General features: G+C 40.2%; 1 protein-coding gene across 1 annotated transcript in view; it reads left to right on the top strand.

The window, feature by feature from the left end:
• The window catches only part of Pappa (pappalysin 1), a 234,970-nt gene that overhangs the window by 67,058 nt on the left and 154,823 nt on the right, over positions 1-13,089 (top strand). The window contains exons 6-7 of the mRNA XM_048459342.3: positions 1,896-2,017; positions 9,669-10,167. Of these exons, the coding sequence (XP_048315299.3) occupies positions 1,896-2,017; positions 9,669-10,167 (621 nt within the window). The remainder of the gene's footprint in view (positions 1-1,895; positions 2,018-9,668; positions 10,168-13,089) is intronic.

The raw sequence follows: 13,089 nt of genomic DNA, 5'->3' as shown, positions 1-13,089 counted from the left end.
TGTTGATGAATCCCCCAGTCCCCTCTTGCCCTCTTTTTCAACTTTTTTCTACTTTCCTTGTTCCCTTATGATAAGTATATTGATATAAATAAGATAGTTCCTTTTCCAAAAGCAACTCACAAACTACTGCCAATATTTTGTTTTGTAAGCCTACCTGAATAGTGTCAAGACAGCATTATAGGTTAAACTTGAATAAGTCTATTCTACTTAAGTTTATAGCAAATATGTTTTGCATGATACTTCATAATTACAGCTGTTTTATAATAACTGCCCACCATTCCATTTACACTAACCTTGAGATATTTGATTTCTTATTTTCACCAAGTGTTAATGTTCTCCCAAACCTTTTACTGATGTGTGCTTTCACATTTTTCAACTACTGTGCTGAGAAGGCATACAATGCAGATTGAAGGCCTGGCTTAGTTTAGCCATGAACATTACATATGTGTCTAGGTGACCAACATCTGTTCACACGTGCATCCGCTCACCTATCAATTCGACTGCATATGCTAGCCAGCATTAGGTTATGTGCTGAATCCTAAGATAGAAAAGGAAGCCTAGGGTATGGATCTGCTTCTCAAGAGCCTCATAATATATGAAAGAAACACATTTATATATAAATATATCCATCGAGGAAAAGCTATTCAAGGTGAACCTTGAAGGATAAGAAACATCAGCCAGGTAAAACCACCAAATGCGGGATAATGCAACTCAATGTGGAAGAGGGACCAGGCCGGGGTGACGAGGAAAGTTAGGGCCATGGAATGTTGGAGTCCCTCAGATGATGAAGTGGAAGCAGATCCTGTACAGAGTGGGCTTTGTGGTGATTTCCTGACCCCTGCCTGGGAAAACCAGCCAACTATGAGCTTCACACACATACTTTCTAAGACTATAACCCCAGAATTATGGAGTTTCCTTATTAGGGGAAATCCTACAACTTGAGATCTGGCTCTGTCCTTCTAACTTTGCAAGTAGCCAAGTGATGCAGATTTTGGGACTGACTGAAAAGGATTCACAGCGATTGTGTATTTGGAGAAACAGTGAGTAGGTTGGGATGTTACTCAACATCATCTAGAGATTCTGTTGCCAGGAATATCAGCAGATGCCACTCAGATTTGCAGATTTTTAGATCCATGAGAATATAAAAGATTCATTCTTCTGTCTTCTCCATAACCACCTCCCATAGATGCCAAATTTGGAGAACCAGTAAGGAATCTAGAGTAAGTTGTAGCCAGAGAGAGATTGAATCCAGATACTCCAGACAGTTGGAGAAGCCACCATAATACTCCACTTTTGGGAATGGTCCCACTGAGAGATTGGCTCACCCCCTGGAAAGCTGTTAAAATGAGTTAGATGGCATAGTAAAGAAAGTACTTTTGACTATTAAATTGTAAGTGACTCACTCATCCGCAGACTGTGAGGGCTGGAAGGTTTCTTAGGCATCATCTCATCTAGCCCACTCATTTTCTGGCGAAGGAACCACACCTTCTTCATGTTCAATGCCTGTGATGCAGACTGGTGCCTTGAAAATATCTGGTACCCGGCAAATATTTTCGAAGACGTTATTTCTGAGGACAAAAATAAGGAAAAAGATGCTCCTAAAACTACAAAAAAATTCTCAGTGGAGGTTTTTATACCATATACAGTTAAAATGACTGCAGGTAGTGGTCTTCTGGCCAATTGGTTCTGTGCTTCTTGATATCAGAGGAATGTATGCATCATCAGGACAGCTGCCAAAACATCCTGGGCAATAGGCAGGATTTTATTTACAGTCATGTTCTTAGTCTTAGAGTGTTAGGGAGTAAACACAGGCTCTGTCCTCTGCCCCCGTCCTATCAGGTGTCCACTCAACTGTTCCTAAGTCGGTGTCTTTCCCTCTTTCCTTGGCCTCCTAGAGAAGTGGGATCAGCATGTGACCTTTGCCTAGAAGGCAGAATCCTGGTGCAGTATGCTTTCAATGCCTCTTCCCCGATGCCCTGTGGACCATCAGGGCACTGGAGTCCTCGAGAAGCAGAAGGTAAGTCAGAGTTTACTGACACATGTGGCATACAGAAGATAACCTCCTGTACATGAAATTTTATTCCTTTCTTTATCAGTCTTTAACACTATTCACTAATTTAACAAGCATTTTTTAGCATATATACTGTTCTGAGTACACTATTCTCATGTTATGTATGATGAAATGAAGTCACGAAAATATTATATAAGGATCAAAGCCACATGATACATTCATGTGTTCATATAATGTACAGACTCCAGTGGCTTGTTGGCACAGACAGGTCACATTAGATCTAATGCTTATATTGAGTGACTTTAAAGCATCAGTTGTCTTCAACTCCTCTTCAGGTATTACACAGGCTAGATGGATCTTTCTTGTATGTATCATAACTCCTTTTCCCCCATGTAAACTTTTGTTACTTACCTCTGTTCTACTCTCTACCCACGGCCAGATCTTGCCATGTACAGAGGGCACACTCAGGCGTCCCAAGAGGACAATGACTGGACTTCCTCAGAGCATATTTGTGTTGTATATGCATGGAAAACGTCCCCTGTGTTCTATAGAAACAGAGAGAACAACTTCGGTCAAACCCTGCCTTTGGCACTTTGGCACTTAGCCCTGAATCCAGACTGGCAGAGAACCCAAGACTTCCTGCTCATATCACATTTCCCATTCCCTGCTCTGGTACATTCACACATTGGCCCTGGCCCCTGCCAGTCCCACAAAACTCCATTGCAGTCATTGGGTACGACAACATGACATCAGTGCTTCAGAGGGAACAGAACCTATACCTAGCGAAGCATCCATGAGAATTCCTTCTCTACCCTCTATATGTTTAGAAAGACGGTTGGAAAGGATGCTAAAGATAGACTAAAGCAAAGGAAAATGATCAGAGAAGAAAGTGAAATTGAAAATGATGGTCCTATAATATTTTTTTCTAAAATAACTTAAAATAAAGATGAGATTTGAATGTGGGAACTCTAAATACATCTCTCTGGCATATAAAGCAAGAGCAATATCTGGGAGAAGCCCTCAGTTCAGCCTCACAGAGTCACAGACTACTAGACCTGTAAGGGACACCTGAGGTCTTCAGGTTCCAGTCCCATCTGGGAAGGAATTTCTTCAATAATCTTCTTTACTGTGGTACTCCCTAACCTCTGAGAAAGTTCTTCCTAATTTGTAGACATAATTTCCCCACCCAAATGGAACCCACTCAGACAAATCTACACATCTCTGACACCTGCAAGCACTTTGCAGACTTGCACAACATATTCCCACCTTCCTGTGTACGTGCCATGGGAGCATAAGCTGGGAATAGTCTTGGGCGCACAGGTGAGGCTAGGCTGGCTATTCCCTAGGAGTGAGGTCAGCGAATGGGCAGTGACCATGTGGTGAAAATAGACCATGCTCATGTAAGTCAAGAGCTAAAGACCCAGTAAACAAGAGACTTCACCCAAGACTGCAGAATTGTGCTTCCCACTAAATGTCACTAGACACATTTAAGCCCTGAAGCAATTTTAATATTTAAATAAGGGAAGTGTCCTAGGTGCAGTCCAAAGTGTCTTCAAAGTCAGAATTATTTTTGTAATTATCATGACATCATTTACTATTCCTTTCCCATTTTCTCCTGGGAATACAGTGGAGCTTTTCAGGGCTACAGAGCACGAGACGCTATTAATCCTCTCACAGATAAAGGAATGTACACCACACATTTGTAACTGTACGATGCCTGCATTCATAGATGTGCAATAGTGTACAAGTAGACATAAGCAACCCAAAGGAAAGTTCCTAATACTGTGGTGTGCATTTATGTGATTCACAGCATGAGCAGAGTGGTGAGGGTAACAGGTACTGAACTTTTGAGGTGGGTAATGCCCACATAAGAATGGTGTTGTAGTCCCAAAAATGTGATGTCCTTAGGTCAGAGTAGATCAGCACTTCATGAACTCTAGATTGGAACTCCATAGAAGGGTTGCATATCAGAACTTGGAACCACCAAAAATTAACTTGCAAATATGTAATGAATCCGGGGTGTGTCTGGAAACAAAAACCCATGTTGCAATGTGCAACATCAGTAAACACACCTGCACTTGTACATCCTTGTCCTTGCACCATTAGTGCTAGTGGGTGTTGCCTTAAAATGCTTCAGATCCAAGACTATTGGACATTATGAAGTGAGGTGTTTATACTCTTGATTCAAAGTGTTTTGTTCATATATAGAACAGTAAACACAGACATTAATACATCCCTATTGTCGTGTCCCAGTGTGCATTCAGTTTATATATCAGGATTATATTGTGTTACAATGTTTGATTTATTCTTCTATAATATTTGGGTTGCTAATTTGACTTTCATTTAAAAATTAACTGAGTTTTGCTCAGGCTTAAGATAGAATTTTCAGCAATTTCTGAAATGGTCCTAAACATACTTCTGTCAGCTCTGCACTATATTTTGAGCAAAACAGTATTCTCAATGGTGCTGATTTTAAAGTCAAAATATTGACCAACTCTACAAAGCTATTGAAGATACTATACGTTGATATTTACTTCTTTATATAAAATCAGACAATTATGAGTTTGCAATTTTCCTTATGCCTTTAATACATATAATTATACATATGCAGCAGAATTATTTTAAAGTAAAATTTGTAAGACTTACTGTCAGGAGATGCTTGGTTTGTATACCACGTTAGGTACCTGTACACCAAGAGTCACTTAAAACTATCTCCAACAGAAGCTTTGCAATTAAAAAAAGTAGGCAAAATGGTAAGGTGCATGCAGGTTATAGAGAACGTGCTACCTGTTCAGCGGTAAATGTGTTAAAGGACGAAGGTTGTGGAGAGAAGGGAACGACTTTTTACCACAGTCAGAATCGAGGTGATCACAGGTGATACCTGTGGAGATGCCAAGGGTCCGAGGCAACGAGAAGGGAGGAAATCGGCGTTGTGAGATTGAAAGGTAGAGTCTGCAGGATCGTCCTCAGCTAAAATCATCTTGTTTTGATAACTATTCTACTACTTGTTTCCAGACACCAAAACACTCCTCCATGCAAGCCAAATGTGTCCGTTAGTGAAGCCTGTTCCTGGTTTGTCCTGGCTCCCTTTAAGGGTGGCATGCAGTTCATAGTCAAGTACAAGTGTGGAGGCCCCTGGATGTCTGAGTTACTCTAGCTCTTAAGGACTGCCTGGAAGTTCCTATATGCATCTGCTACATTCCTGCTAGGAGGAGACACCGCTCTGTGCTTAAGGAATCCTATTACGTGCTCTGTGATCCATTTGGCACAGACTCTTTTACTATTCTTGAAGAAATAAACTATTCTATGAGTCAAACTCTATAATTTATCTCCCAACTCATTTTCTACCTATTTATCTTTGTGTGTTTAAGTTTTGGGACTTCCTAAACTAACAGAAAACTCTCAAATTCATGAGCAATGCCAGATAAACCTGTGGGGTTAAAAATATATATATGGGACAGAATTAAAAGGGGTGTTCCTCACCCTGCTGCTGCCAGCAGTTCTGTGCCTTTGAAGTTCTTAAAATACTCCCAACATGGTATCTTACTCACAGAATGGACAATCAACCTATAGTGAGCTTCTTTAACTCCATATTAGTATAATAAAGATTTTCATTTTTAAGAAATCTGTTGACTGTGCACTGCATTAATTACCTTTCCTCCACAGTAGGAAAACAAAACAGAAGCAAAAACAAATGGAAAAATCTCATCTCGGCTCACGAAAACAGCTGTACTCTTATTTCTAAAGCAAAATCTATGTTTCATGGATACATATTTCTTGAAGTATTTACTACATTACATTTATAAAGCAGAAACTAGATAGGTGAATCTGACCGATTCAAATCCCACTTACAATCACTTAGGCAAGCAGTATTTTTTTCCATGTGTTGGGCTTTCCATGGGAGATGGGCACATGGCATCACCTATTTTCATTATTTCCTGTTTGTGTGAGTGCTATCTGCATTGTTCTTCCTAGAACATTTCAGGTGTGCTAAAACATGCTTAAAAATATCTTGGCACTGTGTCTATGTTCATGTCAACAGCTCAGGGATACCTGTATTGATTTTCATAAATGTAAATTTGGATCAACATAAATTTGTGTAAATATATTCCTAGTACATGACTTATTCTGTTTATGACTTATTCATAGTGAACTGCTTATATAAAAATGAGTTTTCTCATGTAGTCACTATATATACTGAAGAATATTGTGTTTATAAGCAGCTAATAGATCTTTGTAACTCTCTTTGGATTATTTCCTTTTTTTCTTCTGTCACGTTTTTATCTCCTTCCTCCTTCTCTCTTTTCCTTCTTTCAACTCTTTGCTTCCTATTCTCATCCCTTCTTTGTGTCTCACAACCATTTATCCAATCAGTTTTAATCAGAACACAATTATGCTCACTTTTTGTTACTCTTTAGGGACTTGAACTCATGATCTCTGATGGTCCCTTTTTTCCAGTCCATAGATGTATACTCTCTGCAATATCCTTACCGGCCTCACCGGATTAGAAGCTACATGAACACCAAGAGAACATCCGAAAACCTACTACCCAGGGACTAGCTTATACACTATACATACCCAGAACTCATAATTATTATTACAATGCTTGGAGAGACATATGAATGGATGGATAGCTGATTGGTGGGTGGATGGGTGGATGGATAGATGGTTGGAAAGAGGAAGAATAGAGAGAGGGAGGCGCAGATTGATGGATGGGTTGATGGATGATGAATTGGTAGCTGGATGGATGGACAGATGGATGAAGAGACAGATGAGTAACTGATGAACAGACAGCGTCTGTTCTCTAAACAGTGTTTTTTTAACAACAGATGTTATGTCACTCACTTGGAGTTCTTCATCTCACAAGGAGTTCTTCATCTATCTCAGTGCACAGTTCATGCCCTGCAATGTGATATACAAAACACTTTCTAATATGGATTCTGTTTATTCGGTTGTCAACACTTACTACTCTTTTTGTGAAGCTGTAAGTCTTACTAGCTCACACTCTTTCTCCACCGTTGCCTGTGCTTGTATTGCTTCTCATACAAAGACGTTCTTCCCTAGGTCCTCATTCCTTCTCATGACAGCATTAATACATTTGTGAGATTTTTTAAAGATCTCATTCTATTTCCTTTTTATAACTATCTTATGAAGTGGGTAACACTGAAGTTGGTAACACAGCTGAAGTTGAACAGTTGAGATTTAAATTCAACCATCATTGCTTCAAAGCCTGTCACACGGCTTGGACCAGCAATATCAGATAATGTTCTATTACTGTAAGACAATTGCTTAGCCATCTGAAGCTAGGTTTTATCTTCTGTAGAATGTATTTAATACAGTCAGTGCTATAGATCTGCTGCCAGGATACAAGACAGTAAGACATGCAATGTGCTTTGCGCAGTACACACACAAAGAGTCTGGTTGGTGTATGAAGCCTTGTAGTATGAGTAATAGGTGTGCTGCTTGGTGCTAAGTGTTAATTTGTGATCACTGTGGTCCTTTTTTTCATATATAAGAATCTGTCTCTAATAACAAGACAAGTAGAAACTTTGCTAAAATTTCTACTCCTTGTACTTATTTGAAAATTTTGATCAGACTTACCTTATCATTTGGAAAGCATTTGGTCCCTCTGCTGGTAAACAAGAAAACAGGAATTATGAACCAAACATACTTATTATCTTTGTTCTTCTGTGGCTTCCTACCACTGACAGTCATTTTCTCCAATGTCAGGAGACAGACCACTTTATCCCTTGCCAATTCCAAGGAAAGCACATGGAAGGGATGGAATATTCACCTGCACCCAAGCACTGGACAGCAGACTTTAAAATTCCTTCTTTTTTTTAAATACCCTATTTGCAAGAGAGAAATGATTTTGCTAAGCAAATACTGATCAAATATCTACTGTGTGTATTCTCTGCAGACCAGGTACCGTACTAACTAAAGGCTGTGAGTGTTGAGTCAATTAGATATGTAGAAGAGAGACAGGGATACTCTCTTATAAGAGTTTGATGAAAGTCATTTAAGTTAAATGCTGACTAGGCAATGTTTTTCATATCCTGTAAGCTGCTGTCTTGGATAATGGAAGTGGGATGAACAAGAGGTCTGTGTGTCCTCCAAATCCGAACTTGGGAGTCAGAAATATGGCGGATTGTAGAGTAAATAGGAAGATCTCACCTAGGTAAAAAGGCTCTGTGCTTTCTCCTGAAATGAATACTTGCTTCCAGACAGCAGCAGCTGTTGGTGGAGGATGAAACTAACCAAGGTGTATTGGAGGAGATCTCCTAGCCATGATTTTCTCTTCTTGGTCCAGTGTGTGATGTATGAAAATGTCTTCGTGCATTTTCCATGCCCTCGTTTGCCATCTCTACTTTGTAACATCTCACTTCTTCCTCCGTGGGAAAAGATAATACTGCACAGCATATTAAAAACCTTCACTGTAATAACTCCTCCATTCATACACACACACACACACACACACACACACACACACACACACACACACTCACACACACACTCCTAGATCTTTAATGCTTATGTTATGGTGATTCCTGTTACCCTGTAACATTACCACAAAGTGTTGTCAGACTAAGGTTGTTTTTCTTCCTCTCTTGGCTTAGAAATATACACCATGCTCTCTCCCTACACACACACCACCAACAATAACAACATAAACACTCCCACTCTGTGATTCTTAGGGGAAGAGGCTATGACTGACAATCCAGTTTGAAATTCTCTCTTGTCCTCACCAACAGTCTCTCTCTCACTTAAACAAATAGAGCCCATCAGCACACTGAGTTATGATTACTCTTCTCAGCTGCACGGGAGAGAGCCCCAAGGTCTAGATGTGACCTCAGGAGAGAAGAATTTAGAAGCTGCAGCAGATTGAGATCGGTAGAGATGAAGCAGCCTTTCTCTGAGGAAAAGTAGCAACAGCACATTTTTTTTCTTCTTTCACTCCACTGTCCTTGAGTCAAAGCAGACAGAACTCGGAGAATCTCAGTGGTATGGAATGACCTCATGTAGGGGAAGGGAGGACGAGAGATAAAATGGTTTCAAGTCTGACTTGGAGGTCTGTCATTCACAGTTCAGTTTCCTCTGAGTCTCTGTCTGAGAGGCAAGGCCAATTTTGCTCTCCTCTTCTGATGGGTATTTTCTGGGGCTTCTGTAAGTCTAAATAGGTTGAACCAACATCGGTGATACCAGCGGGACTCTAATTTCAGTGATCCCTGCATTTAACAAGGACTGCATGGTATAGACTTTTGTTCAATTCGTTCTATTTTTGAACCTTAATTGCTTCGTTTAAGAGATTAATCTGTTCAATCATTAAACAAGCTCATGGGACAGAGAAAGTCTTCAAGGAAAGGATCTCTTCTTTATTTCTATACAAGGCATCAAAGCCTCTGAATGGAAGCTTAGGAAGGAAAGTTGAGTATTAGCTCAGTATTCGGACATTTGAACTTCCCTTAAGTGACTCATTTGGGCTCTGTTTTGTAGGGTGAAGGATGAGCTGAGAACTCTGTATACAGCAGATTATCCATGACACTGAGATCCACTCTTTTATCTCGAAGTTCTCATCACACAGATCTTTTCTGGGGTCTAGGGGAAACTGTGAAAACTAGAACGAAGCAAGAGCTCATTTGCATCTCTTTCTCCATAGGTCATCCAGATGTGGAACAGCCATGTAAATCCAGTGTCAGAACCTGGAGTCCGAATTCAGCAGTCAATCCACATACAGTCCCTCCTGCTTGTCCTGAGCCACAAGGCTGCCACCTTGAGCTGGAATTCCAGTACCCGTTGGTCCCTGAGTCTCTGACCATCTGGGTGACCTTTGTCTCCACTGACTGGGACTCTAGTGGAGCTGTCAATGACATCAAACTATTGACGGTCAGTGGAAAAAACATCTCTTTGGGTCCTCAAAATGTGTTCTGTGATATCCCACTGACCGTCAGACTCCGAGAAGTGACTGAAGAAGTGTATGGCATCCAGATCTATACTCTTGATGAACACCTAGAGATTGATGCAGCCATGCTGACCTCCGCCTCAGACAGTCCACTCTGTCTGGAGTGTAAACCCCTACAGTATAAAGTGCTCCGGGACCCTCCTCTTCAGGAAGACATAGCCTCTTTGCTACACCTCAACAGAAGATTCGTGGACATGTGAGTGCCTGCTTCTAGCATAAGCTGATGTAATGGATGGGCTGTGGAGAGATGTGGGCAAAGTCAGAAATCCTGGACTAGAAGGAGAAAGTTCATCTCAGTTAGACTTATTTCTAGAGATTGTATCCCAGTGTTGAGTGAAGAATTTGTTTTAATAAGGCAGAATTGGTACAATGGGAAGGACCGTGAATAATCAAAGGGGTCAGGAGTAGAGATATTTCTTCTCTGTGAAATTCACTTATCTCTTCACAATTTGGTATTTCCAACAGCAAACACGGGAGTTGGATGTGAATGGCAATGAAAAAGTCTTTCATTACTAATGAAAAGGGGAGAGCTGAACTTTACTAATGATTTCTTTTTATATAACTTGAAGTAGATTTGCACATTCTGATTGCTTCTCCAGTGTAGAAAAATAATGATGTAGTAGCAACTTCATTGGAACTTGGGTACACACCTAGGTAGCTGCATAAAATATGTCTAGACTTTGAATACTTCTAGATACCATTTTTCTGTTTGTTTTATTTCCTGAGGTAGGGAAAAGTTCCTAGCTTCTTTGATCGTCAAGTATCTTACAGCTGTAGGGGTCCCTAACTGCTTTTGTAGATGAAAAGGAGGCGCTCACTATATTTGTCATCAACACCTACTTTTTAAGCACTTTTCTAGCATTTTTTTCATTCTTAAGATAGATGTCTTATAATAAATATACCTTGTGATGAGGTCAATGGTGGTTGGGGTGGTGGTGGTGTATGTGTGTATAACTTATCTGTTGTTATGACAAGAAAGAAAGAAAGAAAGAAAGAAAGAAAGAAAGAAAGAAAGAAAGAAAGAAAGAAAGAAAGAACTGAGGAAAATCAAGTGGAAGGTTATCTTGTCTCTGGTTTCAGAACTTTTAGAATATTATCACTTGGACCTGTTCCTGACCATTGCTAGAGGCAGAACAGAACACCACAAAAGAGAGCATAAAGTAGAGCAGAGATGTTTATGTTATCTTGAAAGCAAAGAGAAGGCTTCACTTTCATAATAGCATCCATTCTCCAGAGTTCAATAAGTTTATGAATCCATGAATACATTAATTCCTTTATGTTATCAAAGACTTCATGATCCAATCACTTCTCAAATGCCCACATCTCTGCACTCTGCTTCAATGGGAGCTAAACCTTTGATACATGAACTCTCAGGCGATATTTAAGATTCAAATCATAGATAGCATCCTGTCTACCAGACAAAAGTCTATAATAAAGTGTCATTCATTCCTGTTGCCCATTCTATAATCAAAGTCCTACAGTCATTATCAATTTTCATAGGCAGAAAAAGAAGGCTTTCAGATGTGAGGTTACTTGTCTAGAGAGTGGTGAGATGGGAGATTGGAATGTAATTCCGAGTCAGTCCATCCAACTTGTGTTCTATCAGATTTGTCTAACTTCTATTTTAGGCTTTAAAATCTAGTGGAGACTTAACTGCCTAATTTGAGCATAAAGAGTCTATGCAGTCAAACAACAAACCTTATGTAATACTCTCTATGTACAAGAAATGCTGGTAGGAACATTTTGAATAATGGAAATAACAATAGCCCAGGCTGCAAATGCTTCATATTTGGCCCTAGTCAGCCCACTCACTAATATGAGGTAAATTGGCTTCCCTTCTTGAGCACTCCTTTTTCTTCTTTCTGGTGAAAATACTGAATTCCATGATTTCTGCAAGTTTTGTGTGGTTCTTTATTCAGTTCTAAGATGATAGAAGACACTATCTCTATTCTGTCTACTCAAAAATATTTACTAAACCAATCATTAATGGAATCCAAGTACTGGAAGGAAACTTTTAATCCTTTTATGAGACAGAACCACTTTCAAACACTTTACCAGCACTTCCCTTTAAATGCCCACGATGAATGCACGCGTCTCAGGCCAAATGCTGCCCCGCACTGAATGGGAGATGAAGACCATCTCTTTAAGGACTCAGTGGGAGCACTTGGCTTGTGTTTGAGAATGTACTTAAAACTTAAGTACATCGTCTTTCCAGGAAAATATTCCATAGCCCTGTCCTGGCCATCTCCTCACTTGTCTGGGCTGGTAAAATTCTGTAAATTTGTAGCCACTTAAGATTTCTTTATAAAACAATAGCGGAAAGCAAGAGTAGATGCCTTAAAGCCTCAGTTTAAACATGGCTTTCGTTTTTCGCTTTGATTTATGAGTCTGTGAGAGCTGACATGGGTTTGATAAATGCAGAGTGGTGGAAGTGAACGAGAAGAAAAAGCGCCCCGGATGCTATTCTCTGCAAGTCCCTAACTCACTCTGGGATCTTGTATGAGTCACTTTTTCTAGCCTTTAAATGCCTCAATTCTATAAGAGGGAGGTTGTACTTAAATTCTGGTTCTTAAATTAGGTTGCTCATTTCAAAATCATGAAATACTTTTAAATAGCCTTGTTCTAACCTTTTCCCTCTCCCACCTTCCTCCTGGGTATTAGTTAATAGTAAGGTCTGAAGATCAGGACTTATAAGCATCTCATGAACTGATTATACTATGTCATGGACTTTCAGGCTGCCTGCACTTAGGCAGTGTCTTAGCTCCTAGCATACTGCCCCAGATCAAGTACACCAGCCTCACTTGGGAACCCAGAAAGGCCGGTTCTCAGGCCCTGGCCAGCCTACTGAATCAGAAATCCCATGTGTACGGCCTCTCCAGGTGATTCTCTTGCTGGTTATACTTTAACAACCACTACTCTTGGTGAGCTCTAAGACCTAGGAATCGCCAAATTTTCTTTCACTCTTAAAGGCATTCTTTCAATTTGCAAGTATGAGAGGAAAGCAATCTGTGTAGTCATCTGTACTGAGACCTGTGGATGCCAAGAACCACTCAGACTCCCCTTCCAAGGAAAGCACTCCTCCTGAGTGCTGAGGAGAGGATACCCCACAGAGTTTCTG

Source organism: Myodes glareolus, chromosome 3, assembly GCF_982192425.1.
Source record: "Myodes glareolus chromosome 3, mMyoGla1.1, whole genome shotgun sequence".
Lineage (NCBI taxonomy): Eukaryota > Metazoa > Chordata > Mammalia > Rodentia > Cricetidae > Myodes > Myodes glareolus.
The sequence above is the reverse complement of the archived record's forward strand: the minus strand, read 5'-3'. Positions and strand labels throughout refer to the sequence as shown.